Source organism: Zingiber officinale, chromosome 9A (genome assembly GCF_018446385.1).
Source record: "Zingiber officinale cultivar Zhangliang chromosome 9A, Zo_v1.1, whole genome shotgun sequence".
NCBI lineage: Eukaryota > Viridiplantae > Streptophyta > Magnoliopsida > Zingiberales > Zingiberaceae > Zingiber > Zingiber officinale.
In genome coordinates, this window is record NC_056002.1 from 131559653 (window position 1) to 131578822 (window position 19170).

General features: G+C 46.3%; 1 protein-coding gene across 1 annotated transcript; it reads left to right on the top strand.

The window, feature by feature from the left end:
- The first annotated feature begins 4114 nt into the window (after positions 1-4114).
- Positions 4115-13792, top strand: LOC122019594 (disease resistance protein RGA2-like). Its single transcript, XM_042577047.1, has 2 exons — positions 4115-4281; positions 13579-13792. Exons 1-2 carry the CDS (start codon positions 4115-4117, stop codon positions 13790-13792), a joined length of 381 nt encoding a protein of 126 aa, XP_042432981.1.
- Positions 13793-19170: the final 5378 nt, after the last annotated feature.

A 19170-nucleotide genomic window follows, 5' to 3' on the forward strand; every position in this document is an offset into this window, starting at 1 on the left:
CTAGCTGATCCGGCGGTAAGAATGGGGGGCCCACCTTCTGAAGGGTCCCAGCCTAAGGACGGATGGAGGGCTGGCCAAGCGGGTAATGGTCCGAGCGGAGCTAGAGATAACCCATCCATGGGCTTGGGTTTCCGACGCAGGCGGATCAGTCCGCTCGACCGCAGTGCGACAAGAGCGAAGGTCGAGCGGTTGTCCGTTCGGCCAGGGTTAAGCGATACGAGCCGAGCGGCCGGATGACGCTCAAGCTTCCCGGGCGTCCGATGATTAGGTCGTACACAAGATCGCACGATGGAGGATCTTTCCGTCACATCATGGAAAGGTTGATACAGTAGCAGTATGGCCTCTTGGACGTCTTCCTGACAGATCCATATCTGGGCATGGCCCTTCTGACAGACCCATACCTGGGCATGGTCAAAAGCAGGTGGTTGCTTTGATTGGCGCGCCCAGGCTTCTTCGAGAGGTTTATATAAGGTCTTCATTTCTTCACCGGAGGTATGCAAGTCTTCATCTTGAGGCCATCTGTTTGTTATTCCCCGCCTGATTTGAGCGTCGGAGGGCCGTCGCCGGGACACCCCTCCCGGCTCAGTTTTGTTGCAGGTTCGTCGGAGCGCTCGAGGGTCCAGCAGGGAGCGCCACGTCCCCAGCGTTCGTTGACTCCTGGTTCGGACAGGATCAATTTGGCGCCGTCTGTGGGAACGCACCTGTATCCGAGCGGAAGAGACGGATGAAGCTGGATGCTAATTCATGGTAACGCTATCTCCCGAAAGGCTCGAAGCATTGATAAGAGCGCGAACTGCAAAGATAGTTAGGCAACGACAGAAAGCCCGAGCGGAAGGGATAGATCGCAAAGTCGATCAGAATATTGTATCCACCTCACTCCACGGGTATTCGGGAGTTGAGAAATGTAGTCCGACCATATGCCGATCGACAGCCGGGAGTATGGTATCCGAGCCAAGCGCTCGATGACGAAGGCCCCGTGTCGTTCGGCCGGTGGTATATAATCCGAGCCAAGCGCTCGATGATGAAGGCCCCGTGCCGATCGGCCGGAGGTTTAATATCCGAGCCAAGCGCTCGATAATGAAGGCCCCGTGCCGATCGGCCGGAGGTTTAATATCCGAGCCAAGCGCCCGATAACGAAGGCCCCGCGCCGCTCGGCCGGTGGTAAATGGGTCGAGCCAAGCGCTCAAGGAACGAAGGCCCCGTACCGTCCGGTCGGAGGTACTTGCGATGCAGGAAATAGAAAGATGAAAGCACATTGAGTATTCTCTGCTGAAAGGAAGGCCAAGGTCGCTCGACCTGGTAAGGAGTTAGCCTTAAAGGCCGTCTAGCCCAGACGTTAAACCGTAGAGCCGCACCGACCGGCTATAAATAACCGCGCCGTCGAGCACCAACGTTAAAAATCGAGAGACGAGCCAGCGTCTATAAATCCCCGAGCGGAAGATCGACGAGCACCGTCGTTAAACATCGAGAGCCGTGCCGACCGGCTATAAATAACCGCGCCGTCGAGCACCGACGTTAAAAATCGAGAGACGAGCCGGCGTCTATAAATCCCCGAGCGGAAGATCGACGAGCACCGTCGTTAAACATCGAGAGCCGCGCCGACCGGCTATAAATAACCGCGCCGTCGAGCACCGACGTTAAAAATCGAGAGACGAGCCGGCGTCTATAAATCCCCGAGCGGAAGATCGACGAGCACCGTCGTTAAACATCGAGAGCCGCGTCGACCGGCTATAAATAACCGCGCCGACGAGCACCGTCGTTAAACATCAAGAGCCGCGCCGACCGGCTATAAATAACCGTGTCGACGAGCATCGTCGTTAAACATCGAGAGCCGCGCCGACCGGCTATAAATAACCGCGTCGACGAGCACCGTCGTTAAACATCGAGAGCCGCGCCGATCGGCTATAAACAACCGCGTCGATGAGCACCGTCGTTAAACATCGAGAGCCGCGCCGACCGGCTATAAATAACCGCGCCGACGAGCACCGTCGTTAAAGATCGAGAGCCGCGCCGATCGGCTATAAACATCCGCGCCGACGAGCACCGTCGTTAAACATCGAGAGCCGCGCCGATCGGCTATAAACATCCGCCCGACGAAGCACCGCTTAAACATCGAGAGCCGCTACCGACCGCTATAAATAACCGCGCCGACGAGCACCGCCGTTAAACATCGAGCCGCCGACCGGCTATAAACATCCGCTACCGACGAGCACCGCCGTTAAACATCGAGAGCGACCGATCGGCTATAAACATCCGCGCCGACGAGCACCGTCAAACATCGAGAGCCGCGCCGACCGGCTATAAATAACCGCGCCGACGAGCACCGTCGTTAAACATCGAGAGCCGCGCCGACCGGCTATAAATAACCGCGCCGACGAGCACCGTCGTTAAACATCGAGAGCCGCGCCGATCGGCTATAAACATCCGCGCCGACGAGCACCGTTGTTAAACATCGAGAGCCGCGCCGATCGGCTATAAATAACCACGCCGATGAGCACCGTCGTTAAACATCGAGAGCCGCGCCGATCGGCTATAAACATCCGCGCCGACGAGCACCGTCGTTAAACATCGAGAGCCGCGCCGACCGGCTATAAATAACCGCGCCGACGAGCACCGTCGTTAAACATCGAGAGCCGCGCCGACCGGCTATAAACATCCGCGCCGACGAGCACCATCGTTAAACATCGTGAGCCGCGCCGACCGGCAATAAATAACCGTGCCGACGAGCACCGTCATTAAAGATCGAGAGCCGCGCCGATCATGATCGTTCGCAAGTACCAGACTGATTAAGGCCGATGGCCGTCGGTTTGCCAACACTTCACATTCACTGAAGGCAATTAGCATAGCCAAGCGCTAAACGATTCTGAGGAAACAAGTCAATTGATTAACTCGATCGGTCGTTTAGTAGGAAGCTAGGGGAGTCCAACTGATTCTACGAAGAAGCAGCAACACACTAAAACGAGACAATGAAGGGCAAACAAAAAATGCAAGCAAAGGAACATAAGGAGGCCGAACGGCACGTACAAAAAATTTTGCATCCGCTGAGCGGATGAAATACAGAAAGCACTTGAAAGAACTCGCCTCACTCCGGGTCTTCAAAATTAAAGAAGGCGTCCGGGATATCATCAATCATGGCCGCCAGGTCGGAGGCGGGAATATGCATTCCCTCGGGAAGGTGGCCACCCTTCTTCAAGTACGTCATGGTGACCTTGACCGCTTCGGCGAAAGTAGAAGAGACGTTGCCGCCGAATTTTGCGCCGAATCTCTCCGAGCGGAGGTATTCTTGGCGTGCTGCTGCTAGGCGGTTCGGCTCTCCCTCCTTATATTTTTTGAGTGCCGCTCGGGAAGCGGCTAAGGTATCTTGGACAGCCTTCAAGTCCACCTCGGCCTTTGTGCGTTCTGCCGAACGGTCCTCTCGCTCGGCGTTCAGCTAGGCCTCCAGATCCTTGGATCGCTGATCTAGCGCACGGACATCTACTTTCATCTTGTCCAAATCGGCCACCGCTCGCTTCTTCCGGGCAGTAGCGCGTTTGGCATCCGCTTCGCGCTTCTTGACTTGATCCTCTAGCCGAGCCACCTTTGTAGCCAGGTCGGCAGACTTCTTCTGTTCGGCCTCGAAGGCTTGTTTCTCTCGCTCAGCAGACGGACCTCCCGACACTTGGAGTTTTTCCAGGAGCTCCTCCAGCTCGGCTAGCCGATGGCTAGTGGCGATTTGCTCAGCCCAACGCTGTAAGGGAAATAATGAAATCAGGGACCAAACAGTAGCATGGTGCGGGAAGAAAAATGAATTTACCTGAGTGGCCTGCTGCATGTTGTTGTCGCCGAGCTGCTTGGGCGTCATGAGGGCCACTTGAATCTGCGCGTCCTCAAAAAGCTTGGCGAGCGGACCCGTCAAGGTTATTTCGTGAACAGGGCTCGAGGGCCGATCGGCGGACAGTAAATATTCCTCCGATGGGAATCGGAGGGTAGTTTTGATGGTCGGATGGTCGGACGGCGTTTCTTCAGTCGCGGCCGCTTGATGAGAGGACTCCCCTATGGTGGAAGTTTCGCCCAACCGACGTAAGCGGCGTCGGGGAGGAGAGCAGCCCTGTGGTGGTGACTCCCTCGTGTCGTGATGGCGGCGAAAGCAGCGAGAAGGCGGAGACGGAGCTGCGGCCGGTCTGCCCTGCGGCGGCGTCGAGAGGTGGAGAAGGGGCGTGGTCCGAGCGCGACTGTGGCTGCTGGTGTCAGTCCCTCGCGCCGTCGACGTGCTCCCGTGCGACGGCGGCAACCCCCTCTCCTGTATCTGCCGGGCGGCTGGGGATGAGACCCCGCTCGGCGAGCTCTTTTTTGGTGGCCGCTTCAATTTCCACGGACTTTAATTTCAAATGAGCGGTAGCCTTGGAGCGCCACATGACTTCAGCTGCAGTAAAAGAAATTAAAATCAATTAGACAAAAAAGACTAAGAGAGTAAAGAATCCTTACTCATGCGGAAGGGGAGATTTGCCCGAACGGGAGACAATCCGAAAATATACAACACCCCCTTGAGAAGCAACTGGTCGATCTTGTATCGCTGACCGGATAACCAGTTCGCCGCATGAAGATAGGCTGGGTTGCTTCTGAACTTGCCGAGCTCGGCACAGCGGTCTGCCATTTGGTTCGGAATGTTGGCCGCTCGGGAAGTCGGATATAGAAGAAAAACTCCTTCCAGTGTTTGTTGGAGGTCGGCATATTATCAAAAAATCTAAAGCCTATTCTACTTTGGAAGATAAAAGTGCCCGGCTCGGATTGTTTAGGGTAGAAAAAGAAGTGGAATATTTTGGGGTCAAGAGGGATACTGTGCAGCTTAAAGAGGACGACCACCCCGCCCAGCAGCCTAAAGGAATTCGGCACAAGTTGGCTGAGCGGGATGCAAAAATAGTTACAAACCTCTAAAATAAAGGGATGGGTAGGAAATCTAAGGCCGCCCTGGAATTGGTCTAGAAAAAAACAAATGGTACCGATCGGGGGGTCATGGGGCCGGTCAGTCGGGTCGGCTACAACTATTTCATAGTTATCGGGAATCCCATACGTCCGAACAAGGCACCGAGCACCCTCCTCATCAAACCGACTTTCCATGGTCAGATACCAAGGGCCATGAACACCAACAGTGGGTTCGGAGGAGCTTGCCATCTCGAAGAAGAAAAAAGATAGCGAGGAATCGAAGGAATGGGAGCAAAAGAGGCAAAACAAGTTGGGAAGACCTTGTAAACGAAGGGAGGAGACTCACTGAGAAGGAAACGGACGGAAAGGATCACCGGTGAGATGGTAGCCGCCGAAAAACAAGAACTGGATCGTCGGAGGTCACGGCAGAGGAAGGAGCAGAAGGCAACGCACAAGCGAATATGCGGCGAAGGAAGGAGACGGAGGCTTTATACGGCTGAGGTCGGTCGGCCTCCGCCGTCAGATGCAGGTCACGGGAGACAAGTTCATCATCTAACCGTCCATTTCAAAGCAATCGGCGTCCCATCGTACGGATCATCACCGCCACGCAAGAGGAGCCACGTGGCGCTCTGTCACCAGGCGCAATTAATGCGCCCATACCGCACATGCTTCGACTTAATGAAAAGGATTTGCGCGATGTTCGAGAAGATTTAGACAAGCGAACATCCACGTTGAATGCCAAGACATCCAAAACAAAGAGCCGAGCGGCTGAATGTGGCGTAAGGGCCGAACGGCTCAAGGGATATTATAAGCGACGGTAAGGCGACGACCGCTCCGTTCGGACACATAGTCCAGTCAGTCGGACTCACTGCCTCCTTCGACTAGACTTGAGAGAGAGGCAAGTGATCCGGCGGTAAGAATGGGGGGCCCACCTTCTGAAGGGTCCCAGCCTAAGGACGGATAGAGGGCTGGCCAAGCGGGTAATGGTCCGAGCGGAGCTAGAGATAACCCATCCATGGGCTTGGGTTTCCGACGCCAAGGCAGGAGGATCGAAGGCCCGAGCGGGAGTCCGCTCGGCTGGGACCGAAGGGCCGAGCGGGTTGTCCGTTCGGCCAAGATAAGGGCGAGGGTACAAAGGTGGCCGAGCGGCCTAGGCGCTCGGCTCGGGATATGGGATATCAGCAGAAGCATGTCTGATGATTAGGCCGTACACAAGATCGCACGATGGAGGATCTTGCCGTCACATCATGGAAAGGTTGATACAGTAGCAGTATGGCCTCTTGGACGTCTTCCTGACAGATCCATATCTGGGCATGGCCCTTCTGACAGACCCATACCTGGGTATGGTCAAAAGCAGGTGGTTGCTTTGATTGGCGCGCCCAGGCTTCTTCGAGAGGTTTATATAAGGTCTCCATTTCTTCACCGGAGGTATGCAAGTCTTCATCTTGAGGCCATCTTTTTGTTATTCCCCGCCTGATTTGAGCGTCGGAGGGCCGTCGCCGGGACACCCCTCCCTGCTCGGTTTTGTTGCAGGTTCGCCGGAGCGCTCGAGGGTCCAGCAGGGAGCGCCACATCCCCAGCGTTCGTTGACTCCTGGTTCGGACAGGATCACTAGCTGGCACCTCCAACTGAACTACCCGATAGGGTAACTGAACCTAATCTATCCAAAATGGGTAAAACAAGAATAGATTACCCGGCAGGGTAATTAAGCTTAGATTAAATCGGGATAAGTTTAACTTGAACCACAGTACTGGTGAAATTTTTGGATGATAGTACGTTAGGGAAGCTTGGGCATCGCATGTCTAGGAAGATATGGCTTCAACCTGGTGTATTTGGCCAAGTGGAACTGACCGAAGCTATCCTTAAATGGATCCTAACTAGTTAGACCAAGGTTTTGTACTAAGTTCAGTGCGTAGGACTATTTGGGAAACCTCGAAGGCATGGTTACTTTAATGAGCTCCTTGTGACTCACCATAGCCCAGAAGTTTATCCAAAGAATGCTTACTTGTTGAACCCAAAGCTAAACCTGAATCTAAAACAAAGTTAAACCAGACCCTTGAATTCAACAATAAATCATCTCACATCAATTATAGGATTCCCTGATTGACAATTTAGATCGGGTAAGATGACTAAAATTATTTCAAAGTTAATTTCAAAATTATTTAAATCCTTTCAAAGTTAATTTCAAAATTGTTTAAAACCTTTTCAAAGTTAATTTCAAAATGATTTAAAAATCTTTTCAAAGTTAATTTCAAAATCCTTTCAAAGTTAATTTCAAAATTATTTAAATCCTTTCAAAGTTAATTTCAAAGTTATTTAAATCCTTTCAAAGTTAATTATTTAAATCCTTTCAAAGTTAATTTCAAAATTATTTAAAAATATTTTCAAAGTTAATTTCAAAATTATTTAAAAATCTTTTCAAAATTAATTTCAAAATTATTTAAAAAACCCTTTCAAAGTTATTTAAATCCTTTCAAAGTTAATTTCAAAATTATTTAAAAATCTTTTTAAAATTATTTAAAAATCCTTTCAAAGTTAATTTCAAAATGATTTAAAAATCTTTTCAAAATTAATTTCAAAATTATGTAAAAATCCTTTCAAAAATTAATTTCAAAATTTGAATTAATTCTTAATTAAACATGTTTAAGAATCAAGTTTACTTAAGCATCTTTAAGTTAATTAAAACATTAATAAGAAAAATAATAATTATATAAATACCAAGGTCAAAAATCGGGGGCGGGCGCCCCCGGTATTCAGACCCCGGGCGCCCGCAGCGATCCCGGGCGCCCCGCCTCACACGACCCCAGGCGCCCGGAACACGTCCGGGCGCCCGGACTCCCTTATATATAGGGGGCAGGAGGCGTCCCCTACCCTTGCACCCAAGTTTTCCTTAAAGCTTCTTGGCTTACCTGCGAAGACTTTCAAAATTTAAATTTTTCGGGGTTAATACGGAGTCATGACTCAACCGAGGTCGTCAGTTCTAAAATTTCTATCAATGGCTCCTCGGTAAAATGTCTAACCCCTCCTAAACTTTATTTCTTATAATGCTTGTTTATTTCTCAGTATAATATTAGTTTGAAATTTAGGAAGCGTACTAAGTCTGGTGTTGGGCCCTCTACCCCTAGCATTGACCCTAGGTTTCCCACCGACGAACTTAGGATTAAGTTTATGTCAACAAATTACATGGCCATCAGAACCAAATGTATAGACAGATCGTTCTTTTTACGCTCTTGTATTCCAGTCTCCGAGACTATAAACCACTATAGGCTGCGAAACCTAGTTGAGTGCACCAGCGCAGTAAACATAAGTTTATGTGCCGAATTTTACAACAACCTAGTGAAAGTAGACGACTACTCCTATACCACTAGGGCAGCTGGCACGAATATCACATTATCTCCCACCACCATTCGTGAGTTTCTAGGGTTACGAGAGTCATCCTGCATCTTTTTATGCTATCCTCCTAGGGAGCTACCTTTTGGAGATCCCTACTCACATATTACCCTCGATACGATCTATTCGTCCTTCTTTGAGGACCAGCGGGATCCCACTGAGACCCAGTTTAGGTCACTTAACCTTAGAATTCAGGACTACGCCCTCTACAGGGTTCTAGTACTTTGTATTCTACCGCTAACCACTCACGACATTGCAGTGATGCGTCCATTTCACTCCTTCCTGCTCTATGCCCTGTGTCAGAGGTTAGATATAGACATCAGTCTTCACATCTTTTCAACTATTATTTATGCAGCTGGATATGTGACCAGCAGACGAGTACATATGCCTTATTGTCATATTCTGACAGCTTACATGTCCTCATTACACATTGATGTCACCAGAGGTGATATCCGCTACATGACCGAGTTTGACATCATAGGAGCTAGGAACTTTTCCCTAGCAAATATCCATATAGACGATGAGGGTACCATGTCCTGGCGTAGGGGGGCACAGCACCAGCAGGCGGAGGAGGCAGAGCATGATGAGTTCATGTTGGCACTATTTCCTGAGGAGGCTGCTCCTGCCCCACCACCACCTCGAGCACCACACCCAGCTCCCCGCACTCTCGCTGATCGAGTTTCCGGACTAGAGAGGGCTATGTCGAGTCTCCAGCACGAGAACTCCGAGTTTCATCAGTCCATGCGACGAGAGGTCTCCGATCTTCGACGAGAGGTCCGACAGGAGGTCTCCGACTTACGACGAGACGTACGACAGGAGCTCTCCGACTTACGCCGAGATCTACGAGAGGACGACCGGGCTCGTCACACTGAGATCCTGACACTACTCCGGTCACTGGGTTCCGGACCACCTCCCTCATCATCTCAGTAGCTCCTACTGTTGCTCTATTATGACTCTAGTACAGCTTGTAGCAGCTCTATTATGACTCTTTTATCTATGTCGACTTTTTAGTCTAATAGACAGTTTTCTTTTCAGGCTTGATTGACTATACCTTAATCTAATAAATTAGCCTTTAGTCACATTTTTTTTTTATATAACTTCTAGGAAAAACAATTTTCAAAACTCCAATTTTACTAGACTTTCAAAAGTTGGGTTTACTCTAAGATTTCCCCCCTAGATATCATGTTCCCCTAGAATTAAACCAGAGCATCTCACAAAACACCTAGGTTTACTTTGATTGTGATTGAAAAACATAGAATGGCGTGAGATGCATAGGGTATAGCCTGGACTCAAGAATGCTTATATCTGTGCATCAATATGAGTCCGGGCGTTAAATACGCAATAAACATTAATCAAGTTAAAGTTCTCCAGCTCTAGTCAAGTCTATCTGGACCTAAATAACTTAACTTGACTAACCTAGTAAAAGCTATTGTCCTATAGACAATCAGCAAGTAACTAAAGGTTAGACAGTTGGCAAAAGATACTCAACTTCTTTTTTCAAGAATGTTTTGTTCTCTATGGCTCTGATACCTAATATATAAACATGACTTGTGCTTGGACTCAAGGACCAACTGAACTTAAATGAATAATCTTGTCCAAAAAACTTAAATTCCAATTGACCTTAACTTCCAAACTCTGTTGAACATTGCTAACTTTAATCATGCACAACTCTTTATACATTGCCCATTTTTTGAGTTATGGCAAAGGGGGAGAATAGCAAAAATGTAAACATAAAATTCAAGTTAAAAGTTAAGGGGGAGCAAAAGTTAAGGGGGAGCCAAAGTTAAGGGGGAGTATACAGGGCAAAATTTACTTTAGTTACCTTGTTCATCTATACTTTACCTTGTTTATCTATACTTGGCAAATTTTACTTTAGTTACCATGTTCATCTATACTTTACCTTGTTCATCTATACTTGGCAAATTTTGCCTGTGTTTAAAATGACTATCTATTCGCTTGTTTACTTAACTTCGAATTTGTGTTGCTATAATCAAAAAGGGGGAGATTGTTGGTGCGGGAAGCATCCGACGATCGAACTTGTGTTTTGATAACGGCAAAGAATTCAAAGTTAAGATGCTTTTTAGTCTAACAAGTCTACTTGAGGATTTCAGGAAAGTCCTAGCTGCGGTTAGGCAAAGGGAAAACCCTAGGGGGCGGTAACCCTAGGTCATAGGGGGTGGTAACCCTATGCAGAAAGTCTTAGCAGGTCGATAGCTTCAGGCAAAAGTCCTAGGGGGTGGTAACCCTAGGTGAAAAGTCCTGGTGTCGCGAACCAGGTGAAAGACTGGACTAGCCGAGGAAGCAGATGTCCAGCAGAAAGTCCGGAAGCATCGAGTGCTGAGCAAAAGTCCAGTCGATCTGGAGGATCGAATGGCAACAGGTAATCTCCTGAGTGGAGTAGGTGAGGACGCGTTCCCCGCAGAGGGAACAGTAGGCGTCGGGTCGACCTAGGGTTTCCGGGAGGAAATCCAAAGTCAGACTCGGACAGTCCGAAGACTGTCAATTATTACTGACTGTGTTTTATCATATTCTAACATTGTCTTGCAGGGTATTTTGCTCAGACTAACCTTTGTTTGCAGGTGAGGAACCTGCTGGAAAAAGGCTGTCCGGGCGCCCGGGATGGATCCGGGCGCCCGCAACAGGTCCGGGCGCCCGGGACCAAATTCTATCCCCTGCGCGACTTCGCCACGTGGAGCATCCTGGTTGGTTGGGCACGTCACACTCCAGGCGCCCGGAAGGGATCCAGGCGCCCGGAACCGCATATAAAAGGAGGGTTGCGGTGCAGCTTCAAAATACAACGAATTCTAAGTGATCTTTCATCAACACGCTGCTCTAAAAAATGCTCCAAAGTGCTACTACAAGTACCCGACGACCCGAAGCTTCAGAATTAGCATTTCTTGTTGTCGGTATAATTTTTGATAGCTTTTATTTGTATTCATAACTGTAATCTTTTAACGAGCTTATAGTTGTTGCCCACCGGAAGCGATCAAGGATCGCGGGCCTTCGAGTAGGAGTCGACTTAGGCTCCGAACGAAGTAAAATCGACCTGTCTCTTTGTGTTGTCTCTTTATTTGATTTCTGCTTATTCCGCTGCACGTTTTTACTCCGATAGTTTTTCGATAATCGAACGAAATAGCCACGAGCGCTATTCACCCCCCTCTAGCGCTTCTCGATCCAACAGCAAGTTGGATATCTGACTTAAAAGACTCTAAGTCTACGAGTGGATATGTCTTCACTCTAGCAGGTGCAGCCATTTCCTGGAAATCTTTTAAGCAAACCGTAATAACCAGATCCACGATGGAATCTGAGTTTGTAACTCTTGACAAGTGCGGTGAAGAGGCTGAATGGCTACGACAATTCTTAGAAGATATTCCTCTATGGCCGAAACCTGTGCCGGCGATTTGCATACATTGCGATAGTCAATCAGCAATCGGTCGGGCACAGAGCCATCTGTATAATGGTAAGTCTAGACATATACGTCGTAGACATAATACCATTAGACGACTACTCTCAACTAGAATTATCACTATTGACTATGTGAAGTCAAAGGATAACTTAGCGGATCCGCTAACCAAAGGGTTAAATCGAGAGTTAATTGCAAGCTCATCAAGAGGAATAGGCTTGATGTCGTTGTCAGCGATCAGTGCAGAGGACACCCAACCTATGCTGACTGGAGATCCCAAGAACTAGGTTCAAAGGGACAACTAATCTGCACAGACTAGACACACTGTGGGGGGGGGGGGGGGGAGCCCAATGAAATAGTGACTAGACCAGGATAAGCCGATGGGCTTTTAATGATCATAATGAGTAGATGGTAACTCTTGAGCGATCACCTATGTGAGAAAGAAGTGGGGCCGCTTCAAAGAGAATTAGAGGCACAATTCTTAGAGTTTCTCACAGAACCAGGCATGTTCATGGCCAAGAACGAACACACTCATGAGAACTGAGTTGTATCAGGGAGAGTCTTGGGTGAGATTTATCACTGCTTACACAGACGACAGTATAGTTCAAGGACATCATGTCTACTATCAGCCAGTAAGCAACCAGATCTTCACACGGGAAGGTTCAAAGGGTAAAACCTACCTATCCTATACTTGACTCAACTGTTGAATGCTATCACATACCCTGTTTTCCATTCATGTGGGGGGGGTTGTTGGAAATGTGAATGGAATAAAGAGGTGGAGATGAAGAGACTCTATTGTGCATGAGTTTAGTCCCACATTAGAAGTTTCTTGGCTTTATTGTTGGTTTAAATTATGACACATGCATTGTAAATATATGCATGGGGAGAGACTCTCTCACGCGTGAGTGCGCAGGGGTGGGTGCAAATCCAGGGCCCGGATTGTACTGAACCAAGGTTGACTCGTGCGCGAGCACGACTTGCGCATGTCGAATGCCGGACCAGTTGAGGTAAAATTTATCCAAAAAAATGAACCAACATATTGCCACTTGAATCTTGCTCAAGGGTGTAATGGAAGCATTAATGTGAAATTAATACTGATTCCGTAACGTCTCGACATTAATGGCGGTATTAAACTCATTAATGGTGATTTTGTAACGTCTTAGTATTAATGGTGACATTAATCTCATTAATAATGATTCTGTAACATCTCGACATTAATGAAGACATTAAACCCATTAATGAAGAAATTAAACTTAGCATTAAATGATCATAATTTGATCATTTATTGCAGGCAAGATGAGAGATCCTATATAAGGAGGCTGGATCTTGAGCAAAGCGAAGAAAAAGCGAAAGCGAAGCAAAAGCAAGAGAATTCCTCCACCTTCGTTCCCCAATTCTTTTCTCTCAGTCATGCATCCGCTCGACTAAACTACTTGTGATAGCACTCAAGTGCATTCTCAGTTCGCCACGAACAATCAGTGCTTGGTTGCGTTCGTGGTTTTGCCGTTGTATCCTGGGAAATAGACGATCCGAGAAAACCTCGAAGCACAGCTGTAGGTGGGACGAATCTGTTTCAAGAAAATTACGTCGATCGCAGGTCTCGGTCCACTGCTCTGTTTGTCCGCTCGGTTGGACTCTTCATCTGCTGGGTCGACCACTCGCCCTTTTGATCTACCCGACCGGTCTCCCGCTCTGCCGGTCTATCCTTCAGTCTGCTTGGACGCTTTGATTGCTCAGACTCTGAGGTCAGAAAACCAGCCCCTGCTGGCAGCCTGAGATTATCTGCTCAGGTCATCTTAACTGTGAGTTGAATTTAATTCGAGTATTTAGATTCAGCTAATTTCCTGTAAATCTCCGGCTACAGATTATTTGGTTTGCAACAGATTGCTAGTCCTGGATGATGTTTGGAATGAGGAACTCAAGCTATGGAATCCGTTGAAGAGGCCCTTGATGAGTGCTAAAGTCGGCAAAGTCATAGTGACCACGAGACTAGACTCAGTTGCTAGAATTATGCAAACAACTGATCCTTTGATCTTGGAGAGCTTGCCTTTTGACATGTGCTGGTTGTTGTTCAAGCAAATTGCTTTCACCCGATGAGATCTCAATGCATGCCAAGATCTCGTGAACATCGGTTGGTGCATGGCGGAGAAGAGCAAGGGGTTGCCGCTGGCTGTCAAGGTGCTCAGAGGTGCTCTCAGAAATGAAGAGGATGAAGAAAGGTTGATTGACATCTTAGAAAGTGAAATTTGGGAGTTGGAAAAAGGCCAAGCTGGGGTTTTGTCAGCACTGAAGATAGCTTATGATAGCATGCCTATGGAGCTAAAAAGATGTTTCCCCTACTTGTCCTTGTTTCTGAAATATATCGTTCTTCATCGGCGAGTAATAGTCCCGTTGTGGATGTCACATGGCCCTCTACAACTTGCTAGGGGCAAGCAAGTTGAGGAGGTAGGATATGAACACTTGAAAGAATTGGATCAATGCTAAATCTTTATGTTTTTTATTCCGATTCCGATGATGAGGAGGATGTTACTAATGTTTACAACGAAGATTTCAGTAGTACCTTGGTGGAGGAAGATGCAAGTTATGTGATGCATGATCTTGTTCATGATCTAGCAAAATATGTTGCTCAGGATGAATACCTCTGCGTGACAAACACAATGTTCGACTTGAAGAAATCAAAGAACAAGGTTCGGCACTTGACAGTTAACCTTAAGCACAGTGAGAGGGCCATAGATATCAAAAAGTTTCAGGAACTGTAACTTCTTAGGACACTTTTTATCAGAGGAGTGTCGAGGATTCAGGCCAATATCTCAGGGATCCTTGACGATCTTTTTTAGAAATTGAAATGCTTGCAAGCACTAGATTTGGGCTACACCAACATAACTGAGTTGCCTAAATCAATTGAAAGCCTCAAGTTGCTTCAAAGTTTTTCGATCCGAGGAATCAGAGTCAAGAGGCTCTCGGAATCCATATACAACCTCTACAATTTGCAAACTCTGAATCTATCTGAAACATATTACTGTGGAGTTCCTAGACCGATCGGGAATTTGGTGAATCTTCGACATCTCTTCTTGTATTCTAGCCATGTCTATCTTCCGTCGGGAATCAGAAATCTTACCAACTTGCAAACACTCTTGAAGTTCTTTGTGACCAGGAGTGGCGAGTATTGTGGAATAGGGGAATTGCATGGCCTAGTGCAACTTAGGGGGCTTCCATCCATTGATTGTTACGATACCTATCGAAGGAGGAGTGTTTACTCTTGGAACCCCCTTTGAAGACGAAACTTCATCTCTATACTTTGGCATTGGGCTGGGGGTCTGATGGGCTTGAATATCATGATGTCAATTTGGAAGATGAAGAGGAAGACTATGACAATTCTAAAGATGGTGAAGAGGATGATCATGAGCAAGGGGAAATAATGGAAGAGCAGCTGCTAGAGCGCCTCTGATCGCATAGCAATCTCAAAAGACTTCATATAGATTACTACCGTGGTCTGAGCTTTGTGTAGTGGATGGGTGATCAATCATTCGATAAACTAGTGCAAGTGTTTCTTTCAGGATGCAGGAGATGCAAATTCCTTCCACCATTAGGTCGACTGCCTTCTCTCAAAACTGTCCATATCGAAGAATTGTATAGTGTGCAACATATCGACCATGAATTTTGTGTTGGTGATGGTAACACATGTTGAAAGGCATTCCCAAAGTTAGAGACATTGTTTGTTGGTGCAGGGAGTACCGGATGATTAAACCTGTATTTTGATAATGGCTAAGGGTTTAAAGTTAAGGTTACTTATGGTTTAATAAGTGTGAATGAGCTTGTAGGAAAGTCCTAAGTGTTCTTAGGTAAAAGTCCTAGTGGATTCTAGGCAGGTGGAAACCCCTAGGGGAGGTAACCCTAGGTCCTAGGGGTGGTAACCCTAGGTTATGGAAAGTTCTAGTTGCGATTAGGCAACGAAGTCCTGGTTCGGGAGACTGGACAAAGTCTTGGCGGGTTGAGGACTTTAGGTGAAATCCTAGAATCGAGGACTCTAGGTGAAAATCCTGGGAGTCGCGGACCAGGTGAAAGTTTGGACGGGTTGTGGAGCGGACATTCAGCATGAAGTACCGAAGTCTCATACGCTGAGTAAAAGTCCAGACGGTCTGGAGGGCTGATCTGGCAAAAGGTAATTTCTCCTGAGATGAGTACGTGAGGATGCGTCCCTCGAAGAGGAACAGTAGGCGTCGGTTCGACCTAGAGTTTTCGTGAAATTCGAAAGTCAAAATCGGATAGTCCAAAGACTATCAAAGTTGTAATTTATACTATTTACATATTTCTCTAACTCTGTTTTGCAGAAAACTAACATTTTACAGGTTGAAGTTTACGACCTTGATCAATCGACCGAATGAACGAATCGGTCGACCGAACCCCGGAGATCAAATCAGCTTGCGGCTAAAGTTCAACCAAGGGATCAGTCGACCGAACCTGGGGTTCAGTCGATCTAATGGTGGATAGGCGCTGACTCAATTAGACCGGGTTGATCGGACCAGATAAGCTAGCAAGGAAAGCGGAATCAATCGACCGAACGGTGGGATCGATTGACCGAATGAAGACTCATCCAAAGAGGCAACATCTGGACAGAAAGCCGGGCGAATTCAGCAGGTTCAATCGATCGAACAACTGGATCAGTTGACCGATCAACGCCGAGTCAAACCTGATCCCCAGATCAGTGGATCTGGATCAGGTCTAGGTTGGCTATAAAAGGAGGTCTCGACCCAGTACTTCAGCATAATTTCTTTTTAGAACAAATTGAGCTCTTGCACACACTCTAGAAACATCTAAACACTGCTCTGATGACGATCAAGCCAGAAGATCGATTTCTCCAAGTCGTCGATAACTAGTTTCATTTCGTGCAATACTTGTAAGTTTTTTCTTTGTAATTAATACTTATGAATATTTTCTGGTACTATAGTGGTTACCCAACGAAAGCGATCAACAATCGCGGGCCTTGGAGTAGGAGTCGACACAGGCTCCGAACCAAGTAAAATCCTTCGTGTCCTTGTTCTATGTTCTTTACTTTCTGCTGCGTCTTACTCTGTGATTTGTGAAACACGAACGTGAAATCCATGAGTGTTATTCTTCCCCCCTTCTAGCATGCATCGATCCTATAATTGGTATTAGAGCAGGGTCGCTCTAAATCAGTACAACTATCATTCGAGCATTTTTCGTCACTTTTTCATATGTTTTTTTAAAAATAAATTCTTACACCTTTTTTCGTTTTCAAATTTTTTCTATAAGTCAGGATTGGTCTAATAAGCTCTCCTGACAAATTTGTTGATTCGTCGATTTTTTTTTTCAAAATTGGTGCAACACCATTTGAGTCAATTTATTTCCTTATTTTCCTACTGCACTACTAATCCAAGACTAAGTCTTGGAACAAGTTTCATCATTTTTTATCTTTGCAAGAGTCCTTTTTCTAAATGGCCCACCAAGGATGCTACAACACTACTCGCCCACCACTATTCTCCGGCAAAAAAATTTGGCTATTGGAAGGGCAGAATGAAGTACTATCTGAAGACCAATGTAGAAATGTGGATCATCATCCAAATGGGCCTCTCCCTACCCGTCGATGCCACCGGAGCACTTGTGTCATGCAAAAACTAGGACACACACTTGATGAAAAAGATCAAGGCTGATGCGAAGGTGACTCGAGCTCTATCATGTGGACTAACCAAAGAAGAATTGAACCGAGTTGGCTCATTTACAAGCTCCAAAGAGAATTGCATGAAGGAACCTCCGATACTAAGGTAAGTAAAAGAGATTTGATTCTAAATAAATTGTATAATATAAAAATGTAGGAGGGGGAGATGGTGAGCCAATTACACGCACACATCCAAGACCTTCTCAACGGTCTCCACGCAATTGGTCAAAAGTTGGAAAATCGTGACATCATCATGTATACGCTAAATGTCTTTCCTAGGAACACCTTATGGGCATCAATGGTAGATGCTTACAAGGTATCTAAGGACCTTCCCTTAATTAGATTAGATGAATTATTTTCTAAATTCGAACTTCACGAACAAACTAATGCACTGCCAATCGAGAAAGGTATTGCTTTGGTCGCAGGCACAAATAGAATGAGGGAACCAAAAGCCAAGCGCCGGACTGAACCCAAGTCTGAAGATGAATCGGGCTCAAAAGAAGATGAAATCACCATTCAACTAGTCAAACTAGTTCAAAGAGCATTAAGAAGAAGAAGGTGACTCAATTAAACATGAAGGCCAAGTCTGGAATTACCTGCTATGGTTGCAACCAGAAGGGACACTACAAGCCGGAGTGTCTAAACTAGAAGCAAAGAAGAAGGAAGGCCTTGAAAGCTGAAGCGACCACCCTACTTACTACTACTCTCTAAGGGCGACCGTTACCTAACTACTACTCTACTTACTAGTGTCACTGACGCTATTATTAGCATCAGTTAGATTTATCACGGTCCAAAGGAATTCCTACCGAAAATTTCGACAGAATCTCCCCTGTACCGGTGACCAAATCCATAATACAAAAGATATATACGCAGCCACAGGCGGCTGGAACACATTTTTCACAACCACGCAGTTATAAAACAACAGTAAAAAGAAAGAACTACTCTAGCAAAAACAACCAACTACATCACTCCACAAATAATGAAACTGACTAATTACATATGCGGAAATAAACTCAACTACAATCCCAAATTTAATATAACATTAGAAGAAAACTAAAAGCAGAGTCTTGACAATTTTGCCAGCTAATTCTGGATCACTCCACAGTCCAGACATCACACACCGTCATCACCACCACTATCCTGTCGCCTCCCTTTCATATCTTAGCTTTTCCTTTATCTACAGTAGGAGGAAAGAAAACAAAACTATAAGCGAAAACGCTTAGTAAGTACTAATCTATCTCACAAAAACTCGAAGTGCATAAAAGAAATGCAACAATACTAAATCTGAAATGCTAAAAGGAAAGCTGCATGTACTCATGGTATACAGAAATAAAACTGAATACTAAACATGCTCACTAACTGATAGGAAAATAATGAAACTACTACTATAGGCTTAGAATTAAAGAACTAAACTTCTATTGATTCTAAGCATAATACTCGTTTCATTTTCTTACATCTTTATACTAGAAATTAATCTTTTAATTTCTCTTTCACTTTCTTCTTCTTGTTCTTCTTACTTTTCTTATACTAGAAATTAATCTTTTAATTTCTCTTTCACTTTCTTCTTCTTGTTCTTCTTACTTTACTTTTCTTTTCTTCTTTTCTTCTTTTCTTCTTTGGGCTCAGGCTTAGTACCATCTTTATTTTGCACGCTCTCTAATAGTGACTGAGGTAGCGAGCCTCTAGTCCTATGAGGTAAAGACCTTGGTCTTACCAGGGCCAAGACCTTGGAATTGGTCACCTGGATTTGTTTAACGACAACCTTGGAAGTCGGGTACTAGCCTCTTACTTTAGTTTA